Source organism: Lagenorhynchus albirostris, chromosome 8 (genome assembly GCF_949774975.1).
Source record: "Lagenorhynchus albirostris chromosome 8, mLagAlb1.1, whole genome shotgun sequence".
NCBI lineage: Eukaryota > Metazoa > Chordata > Mammalia > Artiodactyla > Delphinidae > Lagenorhynchus > Lagenorhynchus albirostris.
The window spans coordinates 7,648,787-7,672,257 of record NC_083102.1 but is presented as its reverse complement, the minus strand read 5'-3'; the positions used below and the strand labels follow the sequence as shown (position 1 = coordinate 7,672,257).

Genomic DNA, 23,471 nt, shown 5'->3' with positions numbered 1-23,471 from the left:
ATACTGTTTATGCACCAGTGACTCTGAAATCAAAATCTCCAGGCCTCGCTTTTCCGGAAACTCTGCATCCACGTACACAGCTGTCTACTTGGCGTATCCACGTGGCTGTCTGATGGGCATCTCAGAGTAAGCATGGCAAGGAGAGCTCCTGCTGCCTGCCCCAAGCCTGCTCTTCTGCCAGCCTTCCCGTCTCAGAAAATGACATCATCGTGCACCCATTTCTGCTTGAACCCAAACTCTGGCGTTAGCCTTGATTTCCTCTTTCCCTCATCACTGCCCATCATTAGTGAGTCCTGTGACTGCCTCCGGCTGCGCCCCAAACGCACCCACTGCTGTCTCCTGCCACGGGTCCCACTCTAGTCGAAGCCATGGTTGTTTCCTGATTGGACTGTTGTAACTGGTCTCCTGGCTGGTCTCCAATCTTGGTATGTTTCTTGAACACACCAAGCCTGTTCCTGCTTTAGAGCATTTACACTGGCTGTTCCCTCTACCTGAAACTCCTCCCCAGCCATCAACAAAATTGGCTCCTACTTTTCTTTAATTGAGGTATAGTTGATTTACAATATTACATTAGTTTCAAGTGTATAGTGTAGTGATTCAATATTTTTATAAATTATACTCCATTTAAAGTTATTACAAAATAATGGTAATATTTCCCTGTGCTGTACAATATATCCTTGTTGCTTATGTATTTTATACATATAGTAGTTTGTGTCTTTCAATCCCCTACCCCTGTCTTGCCCCTCCCCTCTTGCCCTCTCCCTGCTGGTAACTACTGGTTTGCTCTCTGTATCTGTGAGTCTGTTTCTGTATTGTTATATGCATTCATTTGTTTTATTTTTTAGATTCCACATATACGTGATAACATACAGTATTTGGTCTTTCTCTGACTTATTTCACTAAGCATAATACTCACTAGTGCATCCGCATTATTGCAAATGGCAGGATTTCATTCTTTTTTATGCCTGAGTAATATTCCATTGTATGTACATGTACCACATCTTCTGTATCCATTCATCTGTTGGTGGACACCTGGGATGCTCCCATGTCTTAAAGGTTGGCTCCTCTCATTCACTCTCAGCTCTGTACCTCCTCAGAGAGGCCTTCGCTGACCACTCAGTCTAAGGTAGCCAGTCATTTATACATTCTCCTTAGAACTTCTGATATTTTCATTTATCTTTGTGCCCTTCCCCTAGAAGGTAAGCTACACGACAGGAGAGATTTAGAATATCGCTGCAGTGGTTGCCCAGTGGATTTGCTGAGTGAGCAATAGGATGAATGAATAAGTGAATTATCTTCCTGTTACTTCTCTGAGTTAACAGTCATATTACCATCTTTGGAAACATTTTTTTCATTAGATACCAAGACTGAAATCAAGCATGACTGAAGCCTAAAAAGAGAGCCGCAGAGAAATTCATATGATGAAACATAGCATCTCAGATCATTCTAGGCCCTAAATATAGTTTTCAGTCTCCCTCTCTCAAACTGAGGTCTTGCCTGTTTGGCAGTGGCTGAGATGCTAGCTGGGACCCTAATGCAAAGAGTTTCTGGCCCGACCCTTGTAACTGGTCTCCTGGTTCTCTCCTAAACAGAGATAGGGTCATAATTAGGAACCACTGCCATAAAATAATCAAGTAAAAAGATGTGCTAGATGAAATCTAGTCTTAAAAAATCACTAGATGTCATCAGTAAACTATCTACAAAGCAAAAATGCAAGTAAAATACAGAAGCTTCTCCATGGAATGCTACTCCCTCACAGCTGTTCACCTCAAGGATCGCTAGCACATTTATTCTTTTCTTAACACGACCGCCTTTCACGAGGCTCTGCCGTGAAACCACATATGAGGCATCCACTCTCTTCTCAGTAGAACTATCCCTTCCTTGCCAACCTCACAGGTGAAGGATGGTCCTTCTCCACTAAGTGTCACCGTATGCTTTCCTGCCCTTTACCTTTTAGAGGTCAGAACGAATTAACTTTTGCAATCCCAGCTGTCTATTTTACAATTAGAGTTTTAACATATGAAGTAAGTTATGATAGACACAATTTTTACCTTTCTTACATACACTCGCAACATAATCAAACTAACAATGTACTTTTAACTTCCTTTGAACCTCCGAAAGGTAGTCTGTTCACTACCTATTTCCATAGGTGCTGAGCTTATTTTCTAACGCAGAGATTACATGTTTAGAAACTTACAGAGAGATATGCAGTCAAATGCTTTACCACTGAGAGACAGATTTTGAACCTAAGAAAAGAGCCAAACGTATTGTTCACCTTCTGTGGAAGAACAGCTCATGTGCCACAAGAATAAAAGCTTCAGGGATTCTGAGGTCTTTTATTCCAGTTTTCTCATGACAGTTGGTGTGGGCCAATTCAGAGAAGACATTTTAATGTAAAGCCACCAATTTTGAAACCAGTATGGAAAAATAGTTTCAAAAATAGACTTATCAGGGTTTCCCTGGTGGCGCAGTGGTTGAGAGTCCACCTGCTGATGCAGGGGACGAGGGTTCGTGCCTTGGTCCGGGAAGATCCCACATGCCGCGGAGCGGCTGGGCCCGTGAGCCATGGCCGCTGAGCCTGCGCGTCCGGAGCCTGTGCTCCGCAACGGGAGAGGCCACAGCAGTGAGAGGCCCGCGTACCGCAAAAAAAAAAGAAAGACATCAAATAATTTCTCATATGGACTTTTTATTCTTTCAGTAAGGACTGGACTAAGCTTCATGATAATAAATGGCAACTGTCACACAGAAAAAGATTGTAATAAAATTAGTATCAGTGACACAATATTGAGGAAGGAACCAGTACTCACAGCCCCGCAGTCCCTCCTGTGATACACTAAGAAAGTGAGAGGAAAGCCATCCACTGTTACTGGCTTAAACAGAGTTGTTTCCTGCCAAATGCTGCGTTTTATCCTCTTTTCTTTCATCTGCATCGTTCTCAAGGTCCGCTGGTGTGGGATGCTGTGGGACTCACACTCTTCATATCGTCGTCCTGTTGTCACAAACTGGCAGTGTTCCCCGTTCGTTTTAATTTCACTCTATTATTTCACATCTTTTTCACCATTCCCAATTCTGCTCTCTCCCCATCACTGGCACCCACTCAACTGTGTTTTATGTATAACCTTCTAGCCCCACCCTCTACATATTCAAAATATGTGCATGTTATGGAAGATTCATAGTATTGCCTTTCCAGTGTCATTATTTATGTAAGTGGTATTGTACTACAAATCTCATTCTGTTTCTTTCTCTTTCATTCAGTCTTTTGTTGTTTTTTTTAATTCATTTATTTTATTTATTTATTTTGGCTGTGTTGGATCTTCTTGCTGTGCGCGGGCTTCCTCTAGTTGCAGCGAGCGGGGTCTACTCTTCGTTGCAGTGCAGAGGCTTCTCATTGCGGTGGCTTCTCTTGTTGCGGAGCACGGCCCTAGGCGCGCGGGCTTCAGTAGTTGTGGCACACGGGCTCAGTAGTTGTGGCTCACGGGCTCTAGAGCACAGGCTTAGTAGTTGTGGCACATGGGCTTAGTTGCTCTGCGGCATGTGGGATCTTCCTGGACCAGGGATCGAACCCGTGTCCTCTGCATTGGCAGGCAGATTCTCAACCACTGCGCCACCAGGGAAGCCCCCAGCCTTATGGGTTTTTTTTTGTGTTTTTTTTTTTTGCGGTACACGGGCCTCTCACTGCTGTGGCCTGTCCCATTGCGGACCACAGGCTCCGGACGCGCAGGCTCAGTGGCCGTGGCTCACGGGCCCAGCCACTCCGCGGCATGTGGGATCTTCCCGGACCGGGGCACAAACCCGTGTCCCCTGCATTGGCAGGCGGACTCTCAACCACTGCGACAATCAGGGAAGCCCCTTATGTTTTAAGATGTATTTGTGTAGCTCTGTGAATACCATGTGTATAGTGTTCCATTATGGGTATATCCATGCTTTATTTATTCCATCCCCTAGTGATGCATACCTAAGTTTCCCCAAACTCTTTGCTACCACAGATGACTATTCGTCAAATATATTTGTGCCTATCCCCCTATTACCTGTGTGAGGTTTTCTCATGTGCACTCACATGTGTCTGTGTGTGTGCAGGAGTCATAGAATATATGCATACTTAATTTCTACTGAGTCATAGGGTATGTGCATACTTAATTTCTCTAAGTACTGTTTGTCTGATCAGATTCTGAGTGTAAACCTCAAACTTTACTGGTTGATTATCTATTTCTGTCAATAGTTCTGTCACTGGTAGCTTTGTATTCTCTGAGGCTATTTTGTTAGTTAGATGTGTTCATAATCTTCTTGATTTATTGTTCCTTATACAAGTATGTAATTTCCATCTTTATTCCTTCTGATGTTTTTCATCACACAATTTTATTTCTGCTCTTAAAACTACTATGCCGTTCTTGTTAATATTCGCCTGGTGTTTTTATGCAGGTGTTGGAATCCTTTTATTTAAATGTGTGTCTTAGATAGTATAATGCTGAATCTTTTAAAAATTTAATTTGAGAATCTCTGTCTTTTTATTCATTTGTTGTGACTACTGTCATATCAGGGTATGTCTTCTGCCATCTTACCCTGCATCTCCAATTTACTTTGTTCTCTGTTTGCTCACCCACCCTTCAGCCTACTTTCCGTTGGTTAAACTGAATATTATTCTACTGATTTAAAAGTTTTACATTCTACTTGCATTCCTCTGGCAGCTATGCCTAACTTCTTAAGACTCATACTTATGCTTTTTTCTCTGTCATCCACAAAAACAAATGGATATCTCTGTTCTCCTGAATAAGAGACCAAGAACCCTCTGACCTCCTTCCCCACCTCACTACTTGCCGTGTTGACATCATCTGTGGTTTTAGCTGCAGAATCTTATGAATATACTTATTTTAACTGCTTATGAGAAAACATTAATATTTGCTGTTTTTCTTTTCACTTACTCTTCTTTCCCACATCTTATCTACTCTTGGATTTATTTTCGTTTTTACTCAAGAGCAATTTTTTCTAAAACTTCGTAGGCGAGTCCTTCCTAGACCTCACATGCCTGCGAATACCTTTACTGGTTCCCTATTTTAATCAACACTGTGAGGACATTAGTCCATTGTCTTTTACAGGCAGTGTTCCTGCTGAGACGTTAGATGTAAGTTACACTCTTACTCCTGAACATGTCCTTCTTTTCCTTTAATATTGCTTAACTTCATTATAATGCAGCAGTTCTAACCTTTTGGGGGCCAGTTTGATAAAGTCTATGTCTCTCTTCTCAGAGTAATGTTTTCTATGAATAAAAGATACAGAATTACAAAAGAAACCAATACATTTATCAAAACACTTAAAATACCAAATTTGTTTTACAGCAGTAATACGTGTGCTGCGTGCTTCAGAAGGCCTCCCTCTCTCCCCATCTGCTGTGGCTGCTTCTTAAACCAGTGCTGGATCTTCACCTCCTGAATCCGTACTCTCACTACCCGTTCCCTCGCTAAGAAGCATCTCATTACCACGTTGACAGGGCTGTCTCAAAAATAACCAAATCGAGCAGGCTTTTCCCGTTTTCTCCTTTTGCTTGGCCTCCGGTATCATTTAACACTCGTAAGCAAGCCCTCCTTGCAACCCTGACCTCAGCACCTCCCACGGTTGTGTCCTCGGCCTCTGGCTCCCCTCCCTCTCCATCCCAACGCTCACCTCTTTTTCTTCCACCCCCCTGTCTTGGGAAGCTCCTGCCGCCTGGGAGGTTGGTGAGCAGAGCTGCGCTGATCCCTCCCAGACCCATAGATCTGGCCTTGACCCGGGACTGAAATCTTTAAACGCTTGTTCCGAGTCTGAGAATAAGAGAGCGAGGTCACAGCTCTGATTCCTGGCTGTGGATGAAAAGGGAGTGGATACAGTTGTTTAAAAAATAAAGGCTTTTAAAGGCAAATAATAAAGACAGAGAGGCAGGGACAGGGACAGGGACAGGTGGATCAACCTGGTCAGGTTCCTGGTCTGTGCATGCATGTATGTGCATGAGTGTTTGTGCGTGTGTGTGTGTGTGTGTGTGTGTGTGTGTGTGTGTGTGTGTGAGAGAGAGAGAGAGAGAGAGAGAGAGAAAGAGAAAGAACATGGGATATGTTAAAGTCAGCAGAAAGCAGATGCTAATTTTGCTCCAAAGATGAGCAGAACTCTCCGGCAGGATGCATCGTACGAGCAGTAACATACAAGTATTTGTAAGAGAAATATTTAGGCAGCATTGTAAGCTGATGTATTTGAAATGCGGCTTTGCATTGAAGTTTCCCGAAGTAACGATTAATAATTTAAAACTTGGACCTGGCTGGGATCTGGAGGTTTACCACTGTGCTCTCTGTCAGCCGCCACTTCTGTGAGGGACTTGGAACCGTACGACCCATTGCAGAGTGGCCGTCCTCTGAAATAGCGCTGTCAGACCAAGTGTGGGGAGATAACCAACCTCCCACCATCTAGGGGCCAAGGCTCATCACTGCTCTGGTTTTAGAGATGCAGTATTAAGCTTTTGCACCAAGAAAAAATACAACTTCAAGGACAGCATCAAAGAAGCGTCTCCTGTTTGCGGCCTAGAGACCAGTTTGGGTGTCCATATGTCCACGTTCCTGACGCAACTGTAAGCATGGCATTCCCCTTCAGCTTCAGCCATCTTGGGACGGCACTGTGCCAAGTGGTGAATGATTCCTCTCAGATGGTAATCATTCTGTCAGCATGTTCCGTACCTCAGCACAGCAGAGTCAGAGAAGAGGCTCCTACGATGCAAGCCCAAAAGTCAGGAGGCAGCTCCGGCATGGCAAGAGTGCAGGCTTAACAGCCAGAAAGCCTGGGGGGTGAATTATGGCCTCTTACGACCCGTGTAACACTGGGCGAGTCAACTCTCTTGGTCTCAGTTTCCTTATCTGTAAAATGAGGGTGATAATAATATTTCTCTCTGAGAGTTAAAAATGTAAATTTTGAAACAGTACCTGGAACAGCTAGCATTCAGTTAATATTAGCTTTTGAAATAGCTAATATTGTAGCATGCTTACCCTCCCACCGTAACCTCTGGAATGAACTGAGACCTCCCAGCACCATCCCCATCACGGAGCAATTCACATTCAGACACATATGAGTGCTTTCTGCTATCAGAAACCCAGTTATTTTCTCCATCTCTATTTTGAAGTTTTCTTCTACTTTAAATACTTTGGATCCACATATTCTGCATGTCCTCTACTCAGAGGATATAAGAAATTCATGCAGTGATAATGAACTTGAAAAAAATCCATCCTATTGAATGATGTTATGAATGAGAACTCATGAGCATTATCTGAAAAAACAATCCTCCAAAGCCCCACTCTCTGAGTATGGATAAACTTTTTCATATATGCCCTCCAATATCCAGCTGACAGAGGCATCCCTGGTCAATACTTGTCAGTCACGCTGCTCTGCACTGAGTAATGTAAGCCACATCCTTGAACTCTCTCCACTACTAAAGAATCTGGGCCATTCTGAGGTCCTCAGCTTAACCGGGTAACTGGGTTTTTACTTTACACACCTGTACTGACACTACTGGGTTTTTTCCATGTTCAGGTTGACAGTAAAGACCTAAGAGACAATGGTAACATGTAAAACAGGAGACACAGTGGGTGCAGCATCGGCCAAGCTGCCGATGGGGGCCCAGCCTGTCCAAGCACGTCGCTGCTTTGGCCCCCTGACCTACACGGGCCAGGTCTGACTGCCATGGAGAAGAGACGGGGTCTAGGCGGGTCACCTGGACACAGAAACCACAGCTGTATTTCCTGTCAGTCTTTTGTGCCAGCCAGTCATGTGTGGAGCGCTGTATGCCAGCTTGCCGCTCTCGCAATCCAGGTGCGGTCCCCCACGGCAGACAAGCGAAGGAAAACGGCCATCGCGATCCTGAACCTGCCAAGGAAGCAGTGCAGTTAGAAGGAGGACTCCAAGGTCATTCTCTCAGGCAGGCCTGGACCAGCCCAAGCTTGAAGTTAACCCTTTACTCACTGTATTAGTCTGCTCAAGCTGCCCTGACAAAATACCACAGACTGGGTAGTTTAAACAACAAAGATCTAATGCTTACAATTCCAGTGGCTGGAAGACCAAGATCAAGGTGCTGGCAGGGTTGGTTTCTCCCGAGGCCTCTCTCCTCAGCTTACGGACCTGTGCCTTCTCACACGGCTGTTTTTCTGTGTGCTTGCGTCCCTGGCATCTCTTCCTCTCCTTTCAAAGGACACGCTCATATTAGGGACCCACCCCTGTGACCTCATTTAATCTTAAGTACCTCTGTAAAGGTACTATCTCCAAATATAGTCACATTGGGGATTGCTTCAACACATGAACTTTGGGGTGACACAGTGCATTTCATAACACTCATGATACCTCTGGTATCAGATTCGTGTATACTCATCTTAGCCATATTTAATTTCCAACTCTGTGCTTCTGTAGAATTTTGTTATACTGAATAATGGTAATAATAATAAACGGCTCCCATTAACTGAGCATTAGTACAGAGGGGGCTATTGTCACTTGTTATGAATATGACCCTGCAAGGTGCATATTTTTATGCCAGTTTCATACATGAGACTGAGGCCCAAAGAGGAGCTGGGAAGATCAAGCAGTGAGCAGCAGAGCCAACACCCAAAAGTCGCGTTTTGTGACCACAGTTCCTGCTCTCCACACCTCTGTTTCCCGCCTCTCCTACGTCAGATTTTACCTTGAACCACAGTGTGGCTATGTGTGATTACATTTGTATTAACCTGAGAGCGAGAAGTATGTCTCCTCCACCTTCTTAGGAACGCCTTTCCCGGTGCCTTACACACGTGACCTGGCGCCTTTGCTTCTCTTAGCATCTCAGAGCAGCTCCCCGTCTCACCCCCTGCCCTCACCTGCAGGGCAGTGCCTCCCTTACCTCTTTGTCTTCCCAGGGCTGTGCACCCGGATACTCTTTCTATCAGTTTCTCAGTGGGGTCTGTCTTAAGGGCTCTATATAAAATGGGAATCTCCCCCACCCCACTCCCACTTAACCCAGACTGACTTCTAACAGGCGATATACTTAACTTACTTATTGAGTTTATTGTTAAATTTCCCTCTCCCTCGGCAAGAAGATAAGCTCTGCAAGCGCAAAGGCTTTTGTGTGTTTTGCTTCCTAGTGCCTTCTAAACATCTAGACAAGGCTAGCTTATAGTTGCTGTGAAATAAATACTTATTGAATGGATAAATTAGATTCCTTGTGTGGGAGCTTTGGTGCGATTCCTCTCTATGGCGAATGAATGGCTGGTCTCTCTGGGCACAGGTGCCCTGGAGCCCAAATTAGCTCCTTAGAAAACAGTTAAGCTCCTAGTTTGAGGACAGTGCTTTTTAGAATTCCTCCTGATCGTTATTTCCGCCCTGTTTGTTTAATTTAATACCTGATTATTTTGCCCCAATCTTCTGTGCTTTTGATGGTTGTATTATTCATTATGGATAGTTACAACATTTTCATAATTAATCTCTAATTGCAATACTTGAATAGCATTTCACATGAAAAATGATTTACAAATTAAACCCACGTCTCACCTTGGGTAATTATCACAGGTCTAACTAATGTGTGTGAGGCTCTTGCATGGCAGGGGACTCTCTCCAGTGACAATGTGTTGATTTTCTAATTAACAAAGGTTAAGTAGCCTTTTTGCTCGCAGACCTACAATTTAAACTTATGACATTTGTCACCAGGAAAGATTTCTATAGAGCACATAACTTGAACTCAAATAATTATCACTGGTTCTAGTACATTAACATCCTTTGCATAATATATAATGGCCATTTTCAGGACAAAAGATTTTTCTTCATATTGACTAGATCAGTAAAAGTACTTTCCAGCTCACTGACCCATTTAATAAATCAGGGACCATGTTTAAAAAAGAGTGTAAGTTATTTAGTTTTCCTTTATACAGAGACAAATGGCATTCCACTTACCTTCTTTGTAAATTAAGAAGAAGGAGTATAAAAGTTTATTTAATGAAGGCAACAAATATAAATTAGACTGTAGTCATACGTTATGTTCAGTTAAGGGAAGGAGGAGGAAAAAAATGGTCAGGCAGCAGTGCAAAGAGGAAAAAGGAAGCAAGAAGAAATTTAGCAGAAATTGACAGTAATTTGCTGAAATGGAGAGAGGGGGACACATAAGCCCAGAGGGAGAGATTGTACATCATGGACCAGAGTAATTTAGAGCTGGAAGGACCAGAGACTTCTAGTTCAGCCTCCTTTTATGTGTAAGAAAAACTGATGCTGAGAAAGATGCAACGATTTGATGAAAGCCACAGAACTAACAAAAACAGTCAATAGTCCTGATAGGGAAAGATATACAAACACAAAGGCAGGAAGAAAGACTGGCAGGTGTAGAAGCTCAGAAAGAACAAGACCAGAAAGAATCAGAGAGGCAGGGAGACAGAAACACCTGCCCCTAAATCCCCTTCCTGAATGAAACCTGTGTAGGTACATAATGAAGCATATATACATATATCTAAATGTTTACCTAAATAATGTAATTAAAATATGACCTAACCTAGATGTACTTTCTCTGCCAATTGATGCTTTCTAAATCTCCATTTTTTTGGTCATTATTAACATTTACTTAAAGAGTCTTTTTAAAAAAATCTCCTCAGACTCTCAACCATTGCTGACACCCTTAAATGTCAATTATTTCCAAATTAAAATACATTCCAGATAGATTAAAGAATGAAATGTTAAACGAGGTAAAATCATAAAAGTTCTAGAAGAAAATATAGTTGAATAATTATATTATTTTGGATTAGAGAAGGTATTTATAAGCCTAATATCAAAGACAGAAATCATAAAAATAAGGTAGATGCATGTGACTACATAAACATTACATACCAGTTAACAAACACAAACTGGAAGGATCTAGTTGCTGAATTTATAACAAAAAATTAAAGGCCCAAATATTGCTACCAATCAGTAAGAAATATATATTCTATTTCTCCCAAAAAAGCAAAGGTCATGAAGAAACAAAAACTAAGAGTGAGGAAAACATAAAAATTATTCAACCCACAGTATTCGAAGCAACGCAAATTAAAAGAATGAACTCTTTTTTTTTTTCCCCCTCTAGCCTATAAATTCAAAAGTGTCTTGCCTAGTATTAGAATTGGTGTGGAGAAGGCAGGAATCTTGTACCCTATTGCTGAGATACAAATTGATAAAGTCTTCTGAGAGGAAATTATATTGCAAAGGACTTTAAAATGTTTATGCCCTTGTACCTAGCAATTACACTTCTAAGAATTAATTCTAAGGAAAAACTGGACAAGTATGTCAAGGTTTTTACAAGGATATTTATTATAGTATCATATAAAATGGGAATTGGAATAAGTTTCAAAGTCCAGTGGTATCGGATAGGGAGGGTGGGAGGGAGACGCAAGAGGGAAGGGCTATGGGGATATATGTATACATATAGCTGATTCACTTTGTTATACAGCAGAAACTAACACAACATTGTAAAGCAATTATACTGCAATAAAGATGTTAAATAAAAATTTTTTTAATTTACTTAGTAAAAAAGTAAAATTAAATTTAAAAACTTTAAAAAGTCCAATGGTAGTGGAATGACAAAGTAAGTTACAGTGCATCACAGGGTGGGCTGCTATGCAGATGTTAAGCAAGATGTTCTAGTTGAATATTTATTGCTGGGAAAAATGTTTTATGATATATTAAGTGAAAAAAGCAAATTTCAAAACAATGCATATACCCCGCTTTTTTTTTACTTTTTATACATATGTATGTTCATAGATAAAAGTAGAAAAGGCTATTTGCTAAAAGTGAAAGTCGTTCTATCTGAGTAGCATTACAGATTCTCTTTTTCATTTTGCTTATCAGTGTGTTTATGGTTTCCACAATGAAAAACTATTACATTTGCAACCAGGGGAAAGGAGAGGCACACATCTAAAAACAACGATTTAAAAATGTCAGCATATTTTGATAGGATATAATTGTCTTAATTGACTAGTGATGAAAATTTAAATGGCTAGGCATTTATTGAACGAAAAGGCCCTTTGGAAAGCCTTATTGCAGGAATAAAAGCCATAGCTGCTAAAACGATAGACGCCGAATTGAAATTTCGACACACAAAGAGTGACTACTGGATTGAAATTCTTCCAGATCACAGCAAAGGGCCAAATTCCCCTTGGCCCAGAGGTGCAGCGGTGCTGGTGAGCAGATTGCAAAATGGGAAATCCTTCAAAGTGGTTGTTTCTAATCATTTCTTTTGCAGTCTACTCTCCCATACCATTAATCAAAAGGGGCATTGGGATCCCTTCAATTAATCCTCTTCTATTTAAACATTTTATTAAAAAATAACAATCCCTGGAGGATCATCACTCAAATCTATGCACTGCCCAATGAGAGAACCACAAGGCTTGGGTTCATAAAGATAATAGTGCAAGTCATTTGCTGTTTCACGGCTGAGGATTCACAGGCATAAGCAAAGGCTAATCCGTCTCTGCAGCTAAAGCCTTTGATCCACCAGCCCTGTCTGATGAGTCGCTAGATGGCACACTTCTTCTCAAGACACTGGAGAAAGTGATCAGAATCAACCTCCAGTGTGCAGCCTCGCCCAGAGTCTGCCAGTCCTATTGACCATGCCATTTTTAAAGACATTCAGATCTTCACATCAGAAACATGCACCTCTGTGGCGCCCCAGACCCTGAAGTTCTTCTGCATTAGACGATCAACACAGAACAGAGTTTAAGACCACAGGCTCGAGAATAAGACAGATCTGACACCGCTTTGGCACTTCGGAGCTATGAGGCCTTGAGTACACGACTTAATTTCTCTAAGCCTCAGTTTCCTTATCTGTACAATGGGGTTAAGGTAACAATGCCTACCTCGCCAGGTTGTTGTGAGAATCAGGTGAATATCATATGTAAGATGCTTAGTGGAGTACCTACTACATACCCCTCAATAAACAGTAACTTTCACTTTATTAACAATATCTTTTTTCTAAATCCCCATCAGATTTCTTTGAATAATTTTAACTACTATCATTTTATTTAATTTCTAGAAAAGCTGTTAGTCTAAAATACAGGCATATTTATAAACTTGAGTTCCTCCTTTCGTACCAGCTGCTTAAAAAAATCATAGCTAAGGTTATTATAGATACAATCCACCTGTGATATAATTCTCCAGTGACCCGTTCTATGAAATTTATTAGGAATATTTTAATATTTTCATGCTCATGAACCTCTAACTCCATAACGTACTGAGAAAATTACAGTGAATTTGTTTTGTGTGTTATGTGTCTTGCAATGGCATTTAGACAAAAGCAATAAAATCTGAACTGACCTGGTAATAAATGTGGTGTAGCTGACTTACGTGTAAAATTCTCAATTCCAATTTCCAACCACCCCAGACAAGAAGCCCTGGGAACCCTTAACATGAATTTCAAAGCAAAGCATTTCTTGAGACAAGAACCAGGACTTACAATTACATTCCAAATGGATCTACTTCGTCTGGCTAATTGACTTGTTAACTATGCTAATATATTCATGTCCCTCTGCCTTTTTATATCTCTTCCAATAGATAATGCTATGGAACTGAATGCCATGAGATTAAAAACCAAAGAACTTAGAGAGTTCTGTACACTTCTTTTCTATAGGAAACCAGATTAAACTTCCAAAACAGTTTACGTAATCTGTGTGTGTCTCCAAACATTTTAGTACTGTAGCAAATGTATTGCTTCGCAGAAGACAGTCTCTTTTAATCAGCATTATAGCCTAAGGGAAGAAAGCTGCAAGCTCTTCTATTAGGCAGGACCAACTTGACAGTGAGCATGTCCCCTGCGCTTGGCAGTCTCGTCTCCCACCACAGTGGTCCGAGGAATGATGAATGAAACAGAAGCCACAGCAGAGGTTATTCTATCTGAGCTCCATGCCTTCTGTCTTCCCAGGTGGTGCCGGGGGCCAGCAGGGCTTTCTGGGCTGCATCCGCTCCCTGAGGATGAATGGGGTGACACTGGACCTGGAAGAAAGAGCAAAGGTCACATCCGGGTTCAAATCCGGGTGCTCGGGCCACTGCACCAGCTACGGGGCAAACTGTGAGAATGGAGGCAAATGCATAGAGAAATACCACGGGTATTCCTGCGATTGCTCCAACACAGCCTACGATGGAACATTTTGCAACAAAGGTAAGTCAAGCCAGTTTCCAAAGCCATTTTTAGACATCTTTGAAGTCCAAATCATCTATTGAATGGTTTTTCAGCTGTACCCAGGCATACTTCATTCTGAGGGTAAGGTATTTGGAATTCTTCTCCCACCTTAGGTAGGAAGTCTCCTAAACCACTCCCTAATCTTTGTTGTTCATTAAGATGAGAGAATCTTTGAGTGTGGTGCAGAGTTTCCCCCAAATTCCAGCAAACTTTTCACTGCCTGGAACATTACAAGTCAAATAACCGTATCATGCCTTAATGGTGAGTGACAAAGTAAGCGGCCACTGAAAGAGGACTCGGGCCTGACCCTCCCACTCAGGGCAGTCAGAGGGTCAGCACATTATCTTGGACCTGTAGATCACTGCAGTGAATCTACCTGTGCCGCCCAGTGGTCTTAATGCCCACCCCCTCCCCCAGCTGCTAAGAGATTGGATTCAAGCTGGACTCACAAGAAAGCCCTCTGGCCAGTTATTGTCATTATCTTTAGTATCCCTCTTCTATAGGACGCCTCTATGGGAGGTTCTCAGCCTCCACTAAACCGCAGGAATACTGAGATGCCACATCTAATAGGTCTGTTATTACTGCATTATTTCAGTTTTGAATGATTAATCCCTAATAAATTCTGCAGAGCCAGTCAGCTGACTCCAAGCGCCTGGTGCCTATGCTTGTTGTCATTCGGGGTAGACCCTGTGATCTTGCATGACCGGAAGAAATCCATTCGACTGGCTTGTGGCTTCCTGTCCCACCTGTAAACGGGAGAGATGGGGAGAGGCAGGGCTGGCAGTCTTCTTAAGCTACAATTGAAATGCGCGTAAATCACTCTTCTCTTTCTAATGAATGTATAGCATTTGGGTAAAGTTCTCTATAAATGGCTGGTGCATCTCTTTATAAGAAGCTTTACGTAAGTAGCCTATTCATACTCTCATGAATACTTGGAGGGTTGTTTAGGCTGGCATTATTCACACAAGGTGCCACACAGAAGGAGGAATTGTTCCATAACATTCTCTGTACATCCAGGCTACTGTCTGGCGGTGCAATAACATGAGCATAGAAATTAGGTCAGGCAGGGCTTGAAGAATGAGCGTGAGACAACAACAAAGGTGGAGAGGAACACCTTTGCTGAATAATCCGCAGCACGTTGCCGCCGCTGTTGCAGTGCGTTCTTCCGCTTGGAACAGCACGGCTCCATGATTTTCCCGTGGCACACAGTGCAATGGGTTTGCAGAACACATTAATTTTGCACTTGTAGAAATGACAGTCTTGCAATTACCATTCATTGTGCTTGATGCTAATTTAGTGCAGTCATTCCCTTGCCAAAGTGGTGTCTGAATGCAATCAAGTAAGCACTAATGCCTGAGAGATTCCACTGCATAAGTGCCAATTTAAAGAAAATCATGAGCCCCTTATTTTTGGAGAGTTAGGTTAAGCACCGTGGCTCATACACAACCTCTGGGGCAATATTCATGAATTGAAAGGCAAGGGTATGTACCCTTCAGCTTTGCCAATGTTCAAGATAAGGTCAAAGGAAGCTCGTGAGTTTCCACTGACATTATTTCAAACTGTTTACACAGAAGATCCCTAAATATTCTCTGAATATCTGTTTAGCAGGATGAGTTTACATTTGATTCAATTAGTGGCTTTACCCCAAAAAATTAAAATTAAAAACTGCATGTCATAGTTGGAAAGTATTTGTGGGCATCCTTCTAAGTCAAGACAAGTATCCTCTTGACTTGGGGAGGATGGAGGTGGTGCTGGTTGAGAGGAATCCAGGAAAGCTTCATCTGAACTAAGGCAAGCTCGTTCCCGGATGGGGTCTTCCCTCTGAGGCCTGCAGCCGGGTGCTCCCTCCGGTCGGGGTCTCACCTCCCAGAACAGCAGCTCCTATGACCACACCTCCAGGGAGGCTACAGCCAAAGAACTCAGCCTCTAGAAAGCGCGGCCACAGCCACCTGCCAAAGCGTGAGCTCCTGAAAGTCCTTTGCAGGCCTTCTTTGGCTAGAATAGTTCTGTGCTTGTGAATATGGAAAACTGTTCACAATATTTTGCTGACTCAGTGAAACAGGTCCCAACATACATACTACACACAGCCTGATTATATGTCTGTACAAAATCAGACACACACACACGAGGAAAGCAAACTGTAAGAAAACACATCAGGGGCTTCCCTGGTGGCACAGTGGTTAAGAATCCGCCTGCCAATGCAGGAGACACGGGTTCAAGCCCTGGTCCAGGAACTTCCCACATGCTGGGGAGCAACTAAGCCTGTGCGCCACAACTACTGAGCCCGTGTGCCACAACTACTGAAGTCCGCACACCTAGAGCCTGTGCTGTGCAACAAGAGAAGCCACCGCAATGAGAAGCCCGCACACCGCAACAAAGGGTAGCCCCCGCTCGCTGCAACTAGAGTTAGCCTGCGCGCAGCAATGAAGACCCAACGCAGCCAAAACTAAATAAATTTATTTAAAAAAAAAGGAAACACCTCAAAATATTAACTGTCATTATTCTGGGTGGGGGATGAAAACACCAGCATTTATTTTCTTATCTTTTTGCTGTGTTTTCTAATCTTTACACAATGATGAATCACCTCTTTTTTTCCTCATTTTTGCCTCTTTTAGAGAAGAACTAAGTACTAAGTGACTGAGTTCTTACCCCATGCATTCAAGACGCACCTGACTGTCTCTGGTTAGAAAATATCTAGTTATTAACCAGAAATCATTATACCGTGTAATCACACTATCTGGAATGGAGTAGCATCTCAGGTGAAGACTGCATATAATTAAATTACCTTTGAAAAATCTCTCTCTTAGTACATTTAACAAAGCCCAGTTTTTCACAAGCCTTCAAAGCGATCAACCTTCAGATGGGCCCTGGAGGAAGGTTTGCCTTGCTGGGGCCAAGTTGTGTGAAAATAAAAACACTTGTGTCACGCTCAGCCAGGTGAGGCACTCACGCCAGGACCGGCATGGGACCGACATAGACCACTTTCGCTTGCTTTTGATTCAGAGAGAAGCATATAGGGTTGCATCTGTAAATCTAATTGCCCCATGCTGCCGCTTCATGAAGCTCAGGAGGACAAAGGAGGGTTCCAGCGGTGCCTCCTGATCATGCTCTTTTGCTCTGTAGTGACGCATTGATGGTCACTGTCACCCACCAGGCAAGCAGAGACAGGAGGCACTCCTTTCTGCCCTTCTCTGATCTCGTACCAAAAAACTCCCACAAGGTTCCTTAAAAAACTACAACTAGAACTACCATAGGACCCAGCAATCCCACTACTGGGCATATACCCTGAGAAAACCATAATTCAAAAAGAGTCATGTACCAAAATGTTCATTGCAGCTCTATTTACAATAGCCCGGAGATGGAAGCAACCTAAGTGTCCATCATCGGATGAACGGGTAAAGAAGATGTGGCACATATATACAATGGAATATTACTCAGCCATAAAAAGAAACGAAATTGAGCTATCTGTAATGAGGTGGATGGACCTAGAGTCTGTCATACGGAGTGAAGTAAGTCAGAAAGAGAAAGACAAATACCGTTAGAAAGACTAACACATATATATGGAATTTAAGAAAAAAAAATGTCATGAGGAACCTAGGGGTAAGACAGGAATAAAGACACAGACCTACTAGAGAACGGACTTGAGGATATGGGGAGGGGGAGGGGTGAGCTGTGACAAAGCGAGAGAGTGGCATGGACATATATACACTACCAAACGTAAGGTAGATAGCTAGTGGGAAGCAGCCGCATAGCACAGGGAGATCAGCTCGGTGCTTTGTGACCGCCTGGAGGGGTGGGATAGGGAGGGTTGGAGGGAGGGAGACGCAAGAGGGAAGAGATATGGGGACATATGTATATGTATAACTGATTCACTTTGTTATAAAGCAGAAACTAACACACCATTGTAAAGCAATTATACCCCACTAAAGATGTTAAAACAAACAAACAAATAAACAAAAAACTCCCAGAGCCCTTTTTCAAATGCACCTCTAAAGATGTGATCATCGCTGTTAGCTCTCCCAGGGAAGAGCTATTAAATAGGAATGCTAACTGGGGAAAGATTCAGGTTTTGGAGAGAGCATGAGGGCCTCCTGGAAACTCTGTAATTTGGACCACATAGCCAGTCACCTCATCTCTACAGATAGCCATGCAGTATCCCCTCTTCTCAGAATGTCCACCCACCAGCAACCACTTAAGCTCAGTGGACACAGCTCCATCCCGTGGCACCGTTCCTTCACAGCCCATTGGCTGAGGCTGTGGACTCCTCTGGGAGCAGAGCAAACCCCAGCCTACATGGAAGGCTCAGCTGTGGGTCTGTCATCCCCAGGATTAGCGGGGATCCCCACTGGGGACCAAATGGATAGTTGCCTGGACATGCCAAAGGTTGTCTTCTCTAATAGACTTATTCCTTCTCAGATAGTCAAGCCTCAAAACACATTTATGACTATCAACCTCATTTTTATTTCTAACCAGAAATAAGCAACATGATTAGAAGCAAACTTTATCTTCTATTTTCAAGCAAGAGGGAAAGTAACAGGCCTATAGCAGCAACAGCAATTTCTGTGTTAAATGTTTGTAGCTGAATACAATCACAGATTGAATAAGTGTCCCTCTCCCCCAAGTGCATGTCCACCCGGAACCTCAGAACGTAACCTTGTTTGGAAATAGGCTCTTTATAGATGTAATGAAGGTGAGGTCGTACTGGATTAGGGCGGGCCCTAAATCCAATGGGAGTGTCCTTACAAGAGGAGGAGAGGACACAGAAAGACACGCAGCTGCACAGAGAAGACCCTGTGGAGATGGAGCCAGAGACTGGAGAGACGCTGCCGCAAACCAGGGAACACCGGGGTCATCAGAAGCTGCAAGAGGCAAGGGAAGATCCTCCCCTGGAGCCTTCAGAAGGGGTGTGGCCCAGATAACACCTTGATTTCTTTTACTTACGGCCTCCGTAACTGTGAGAGAATAAATCTGTTGTTTTAGGCCACCCAGGTTGTGGTTCTTTATTACGGCACCCCTAGGAAATCAATACAAGTGCATATAAAAATCTGAGATGCTTAATTCCTGCATTTAACAATGGTAACAGCTGTCATTTGTTGAGAACTTGCTATGTTCCAGGCAGTGTGCCAAGGTCTTTAATTACGTTAACATTACCTGATACTCATGACAACCCTGTGTAGGTGCTATTATTATTTTCCCCATCTGACAGAGAAGGGAATTTAGACACAAGTGGGTATTAGTCGCTTGCCTGAGGTTCACATACCAGTAAGTAGCAGGACTGGGGTTTATACGCAGGCAGTGACTCAAAGCTCCTGTTCTTCACCACCATTGTGTGTTACTGCTTCTCACCAAGGCCTGGTCCTTCATGTAGGTTCACATAAAACGAAAAACAGAACCCCCAGTCTTAAAGCTTTTTAGTTATTGTGATTCAGTAAAAAAAAATCAGCACATTCTTGGATGCAGAATTTATCATAAGAAAAAATAGAATACAAGATCTGAACAGAGCCTCTGTCTCTCCCTCTCTGTCTCTCTCTCTCTGTCTCTCTCCCTCTCTCCCCACATTTAGGTGTAAACTGTAATCATTTATTCATTTATCTCTTTAACACTCAGTGAACACCTAATATGCCTGGGAGCCTTGAAAGTAGAGTTTAGTGTGACTATGCTGAAATTTTCAAAACATTTCAGTGGTTTATATCTACAAGACTAGGACAATCTAGTACACTCAGAAGCAGGAGATGTGAATGAGCTGTCACGTAGGCTGCCAGGAACAGTTCTTCATTAGGATTCCTTCACTGAGCCAAGTTTAGCAAGAACTTATCATCAAGAGGCACAAAAATATCTCCTAATTCACTTCTCTGCTCTTTTTTTTCATAAAAATTTTCATGTTCGTCTGCCAAACCCAGACTGCAGCTGAAAAGCCCATATCCATAAATACTCAGAAACCGTTTCCTGAGTTTAAGGAGTTGTCTTTTCTTCTCAAACACTATTTGTTTGTCATTCAGATAAAGTCCAAAATTAGAAGGACCAAGGTCACAGGACTGCAGTGACTACGAGTGATGGAGGATGGTGAATAGGTGCAGTGTTACCGTCACTTATAGTCACACAAGTGCACACCACCCTCACTGTGGTCCAGCTAAGTCTCCTCCTCTTCCTGCAAGGGTCATGACATTGACCAACATTTTATGACCTAAATTATTTATACAGAAGAAACTCTTTATTGCTAACTCAAGTCCCTACATAGAAAATTGGTGATGTAATTAGACATGGGTTTGAATCCAGCTTCCTCACTTGCAGGTCGTGTAACCTTGAGCAAATGGTTTAACTCCACTTGGCCTGGTCTTCACAAACACGTAATCCTCCTTCTTAATTTCACTGGGAGGACCACACGGAATCGTATGAGCGCATTTCCAAATGGAGAACCTGGCACCCGTCAGTCAGGCAGCAGGTGTCACTTTTCAGTCTCAGCACTCTTTCTCTTTTTGTTTGTTTGTATTTTTGTTTTTACTTTAAATCATGTCATGCTTTAACCCTTCCATAAAAGCTTTAAATGCCAGATGCCTAACCGGCATCGTTTCAGTTACCTCTGCGTTCTAGATTGCTTCTCTGCTACTTCAGGAGCAATGACAGCATCATAAAATGTCCACTCTGCCTATTGTGGTCACAGTCATATTATTCTGAAGCTGAAAAGGTCATCTCCAGAACCTAAACCCTGATGGACTGAGGAATATGCAGATATTCTGAAGATGGAGAGGGAGACAACAGTCTCTGCATCCCAGGGGTCCTGCCCACAAGTGCAATTCCTGATGCAAGGGATCCATCCCTGTTAAGAGACAACTTGGGTCACCTTAGCAACTGCTGCATCCCTTCCTAATACAAAGCCCATCAGGAGACAGGAAAGCACTGAAAGAGTTCAGGATTCTGTTTCGCTGAAAGGAGACCTAGACTCAAGTCCAAGTTCAACCCGTAAGGGAGAGGGGACCTCCGCTCTTGCCTCCTAGAGGGATGTTTCATGGCGAGTTGGGAGAGGTGGGTTTGCCCAATGCACTTTGGATAGTTACAAACTCTGCTTCTCCATGGCTCCAGGCACTGCACGGGGAGCAGAGGAAACCCATGGGCTACCCTTGTAGAGTGGGTTTGAAGCCTTTTAGGGAAAATTAATTAATTTAAAATATTGTAAAACAAGTGGGGGAGAGAGAAGAGAACTCTTGGAGTTCTGCATCTTAGGATCTCATCCTTATATGAAACTAGTTAATGGCAACAACAGCCATTTTTCCTCAGGTCGACCTACCCCGTCTTGATCCCAGCTTGCAGGAGAGTTTCACACCAGCAGGAAGAGATGTTTTTTACTGGCTTCTTTTTCATTTCCAATTGGAACAGGAGCTTTTATAGATTTGGATGAATGCCTACAGGAAAAAGAATTGAATTCTTTTTCCTCTTCCTCTTACAATGCTATTCAGGAAGGGAAAATACTCCTCAATTAATACTTTTCTTAAATCTTCAGACCTTAGGATACAACTTAAAAATATCATAGAAACATAAGATAATCTCATTAAAACCTTTAAAAAAACAAAAGAAAAAAGAAAAGAAAATATTTGTGGACAAAGGTCCATAAATTCTCATGGATGAAAGAAATTACTTTTGGCTTGATTCCAAAAGGTCAAAGCTGCAGAGATGGCCAAGTTTAGGTGACTTTATTGCAGAATTTCATGGTGGTAAATAACATTCCCCCTGGCCTGGGGTTTTCTTTGGGGTCCCAGGTATAAAGAAAAACCTGGTTAATTAGCTTTCCTGGAAAAAGGGATTTAAAAATCAGTGGTAGAAGCAAGCCCTTTCTAAAACACTAAACAAAATAAAGGACACAGTTTTGGACTTTGCTTTGGGTTTAGGATAAATAACATTTTTTCAAGTTTGTGCCAATTTCTAATACCTACCAGGTTTTGGACCTTTTTGGCTGCAACCATTTTTATTTTCCTGTGTGTTTTGTTGAATGTTTTTATTCTTCATTCTTCAGCAATAATGAGAACTCTAAATAATATGAAGTTTATAAAAATAATACACTATCATTTCCTACCGATTAGTCATGATTTCAGCTGAAGCTCTATCCATTTCTTTTCTTTCATGAACCTGAAAATAATCAATCTAATAAATTTTCTGGAGGGTTTTGCCTTTTAAAAAATTTTTATTGGAGTAGAGTTGATTTACAACGTTGTGTTAGTTTCAGGTGCACAGCAAAGTGAATCAGTTATGCATATACATATATACACTCTTTTTTAGATTCTTTCCCCATATAGGTCATTACAGAGTATTGAGTAGAGTCCCCTGTGCTATACAGTAGGTCCTTATTAGTTATCTATTTTATATGAGGGTTTTGCTTTTAAATTACTCACGTTTTAGGCTCCCCTTAGAAGCATGTCCATTCACCAAGATTCACATTGCCCTAGAGTACTTCATCACTCCTACGGGAGATGAAGACCTGCCTCTGATGCGCAACTTCTCCTCCCCACAACCTTCTCAGATGATTATCATTGCCAGCGGGCAGCTGTGGCCTTAGCAAGTGGGCTCATTCTAGGCATCTCCTGGCTAGAGGAAATTCACTTTCTTAAATGATCAAGCCTGGGGGGTTTTGATCTGCCCATCTTATGTTTGCCCTGACTCTGAACTCATTCACATATTTTTACCTCCATCAATTGCAATTGACTGTAGTAGTGGTTGATTTAGATAAATGTGTATTTTACTTTTTTTCTCTAGTGAAGATCAAACCCTAAGGCAGCGGAAATGATTAGGGCCAACTGCTCTCTCTGAGCCATCCCTAAGCTTGGCGTTTTATTTTATTATTTTTTAAGAATTTTTATTTTTATTTTTTTATTTTTGGCTGCGTTGGGTCTTCGTTGCTGCATACAGGCTTTAGTTGCAGCGAGCGGGGGCTACTCTTCATTGCGGTGCGCAGGTTTCTCATTGCGGTGGCTTCTCTTGTTGTGGAGCACGGGCTCTAGGTGCGCGGGCTTCAGCAGTTGTGGCACATGGGCTCAGTAGTTGTGGCGCATGGGCTTAGTTGCTCTGCGGCATGTGGGATCTTCCTGCACCACGGCTCGAACCTGTGTCACCTGCGTTGGCAGGTGGATTCTTAACCACTGCGCCACCAGGGAAGTCCCAGCTTGGCATTTTAAATTTATTTTTTATTTATTTATGGCTGTGTTGGGTCTTCGTTTCTGTGCGAGGGCTTTCTCTAGTTGTCTCAAACAGGGGCCACTCTTAATCGCGGTGCGCGGGCCTCTCACTATCGCGGCCTCTCTTGTTGTGGAGCACAGGCTCC

General features: G+C 42.6%; 1 protein-coding gene across 1 annotated transcript in view; it reads left to right on the top strand.

Annotated features, from left to right (window-relative positions):
* CNTNAP2 (contactin associated protein 2) overlaps nt 1-23,471 on the top strand; it is a 1,428,051-nt gene that overhangs the window by 1,206,923 nt on the left and 197,657 nt on the right. Inside the window, exon 18 of the mRNA XM_060157549.1 lies at nt 13,904-14,140. Coding sequence (XP_060013532.1) covers nt 13,904-14,140 — 237 coding nt within the window. The remainder of the gene's footprint in view (nt 1-13,903; nt 14,141-23,471) is intronic.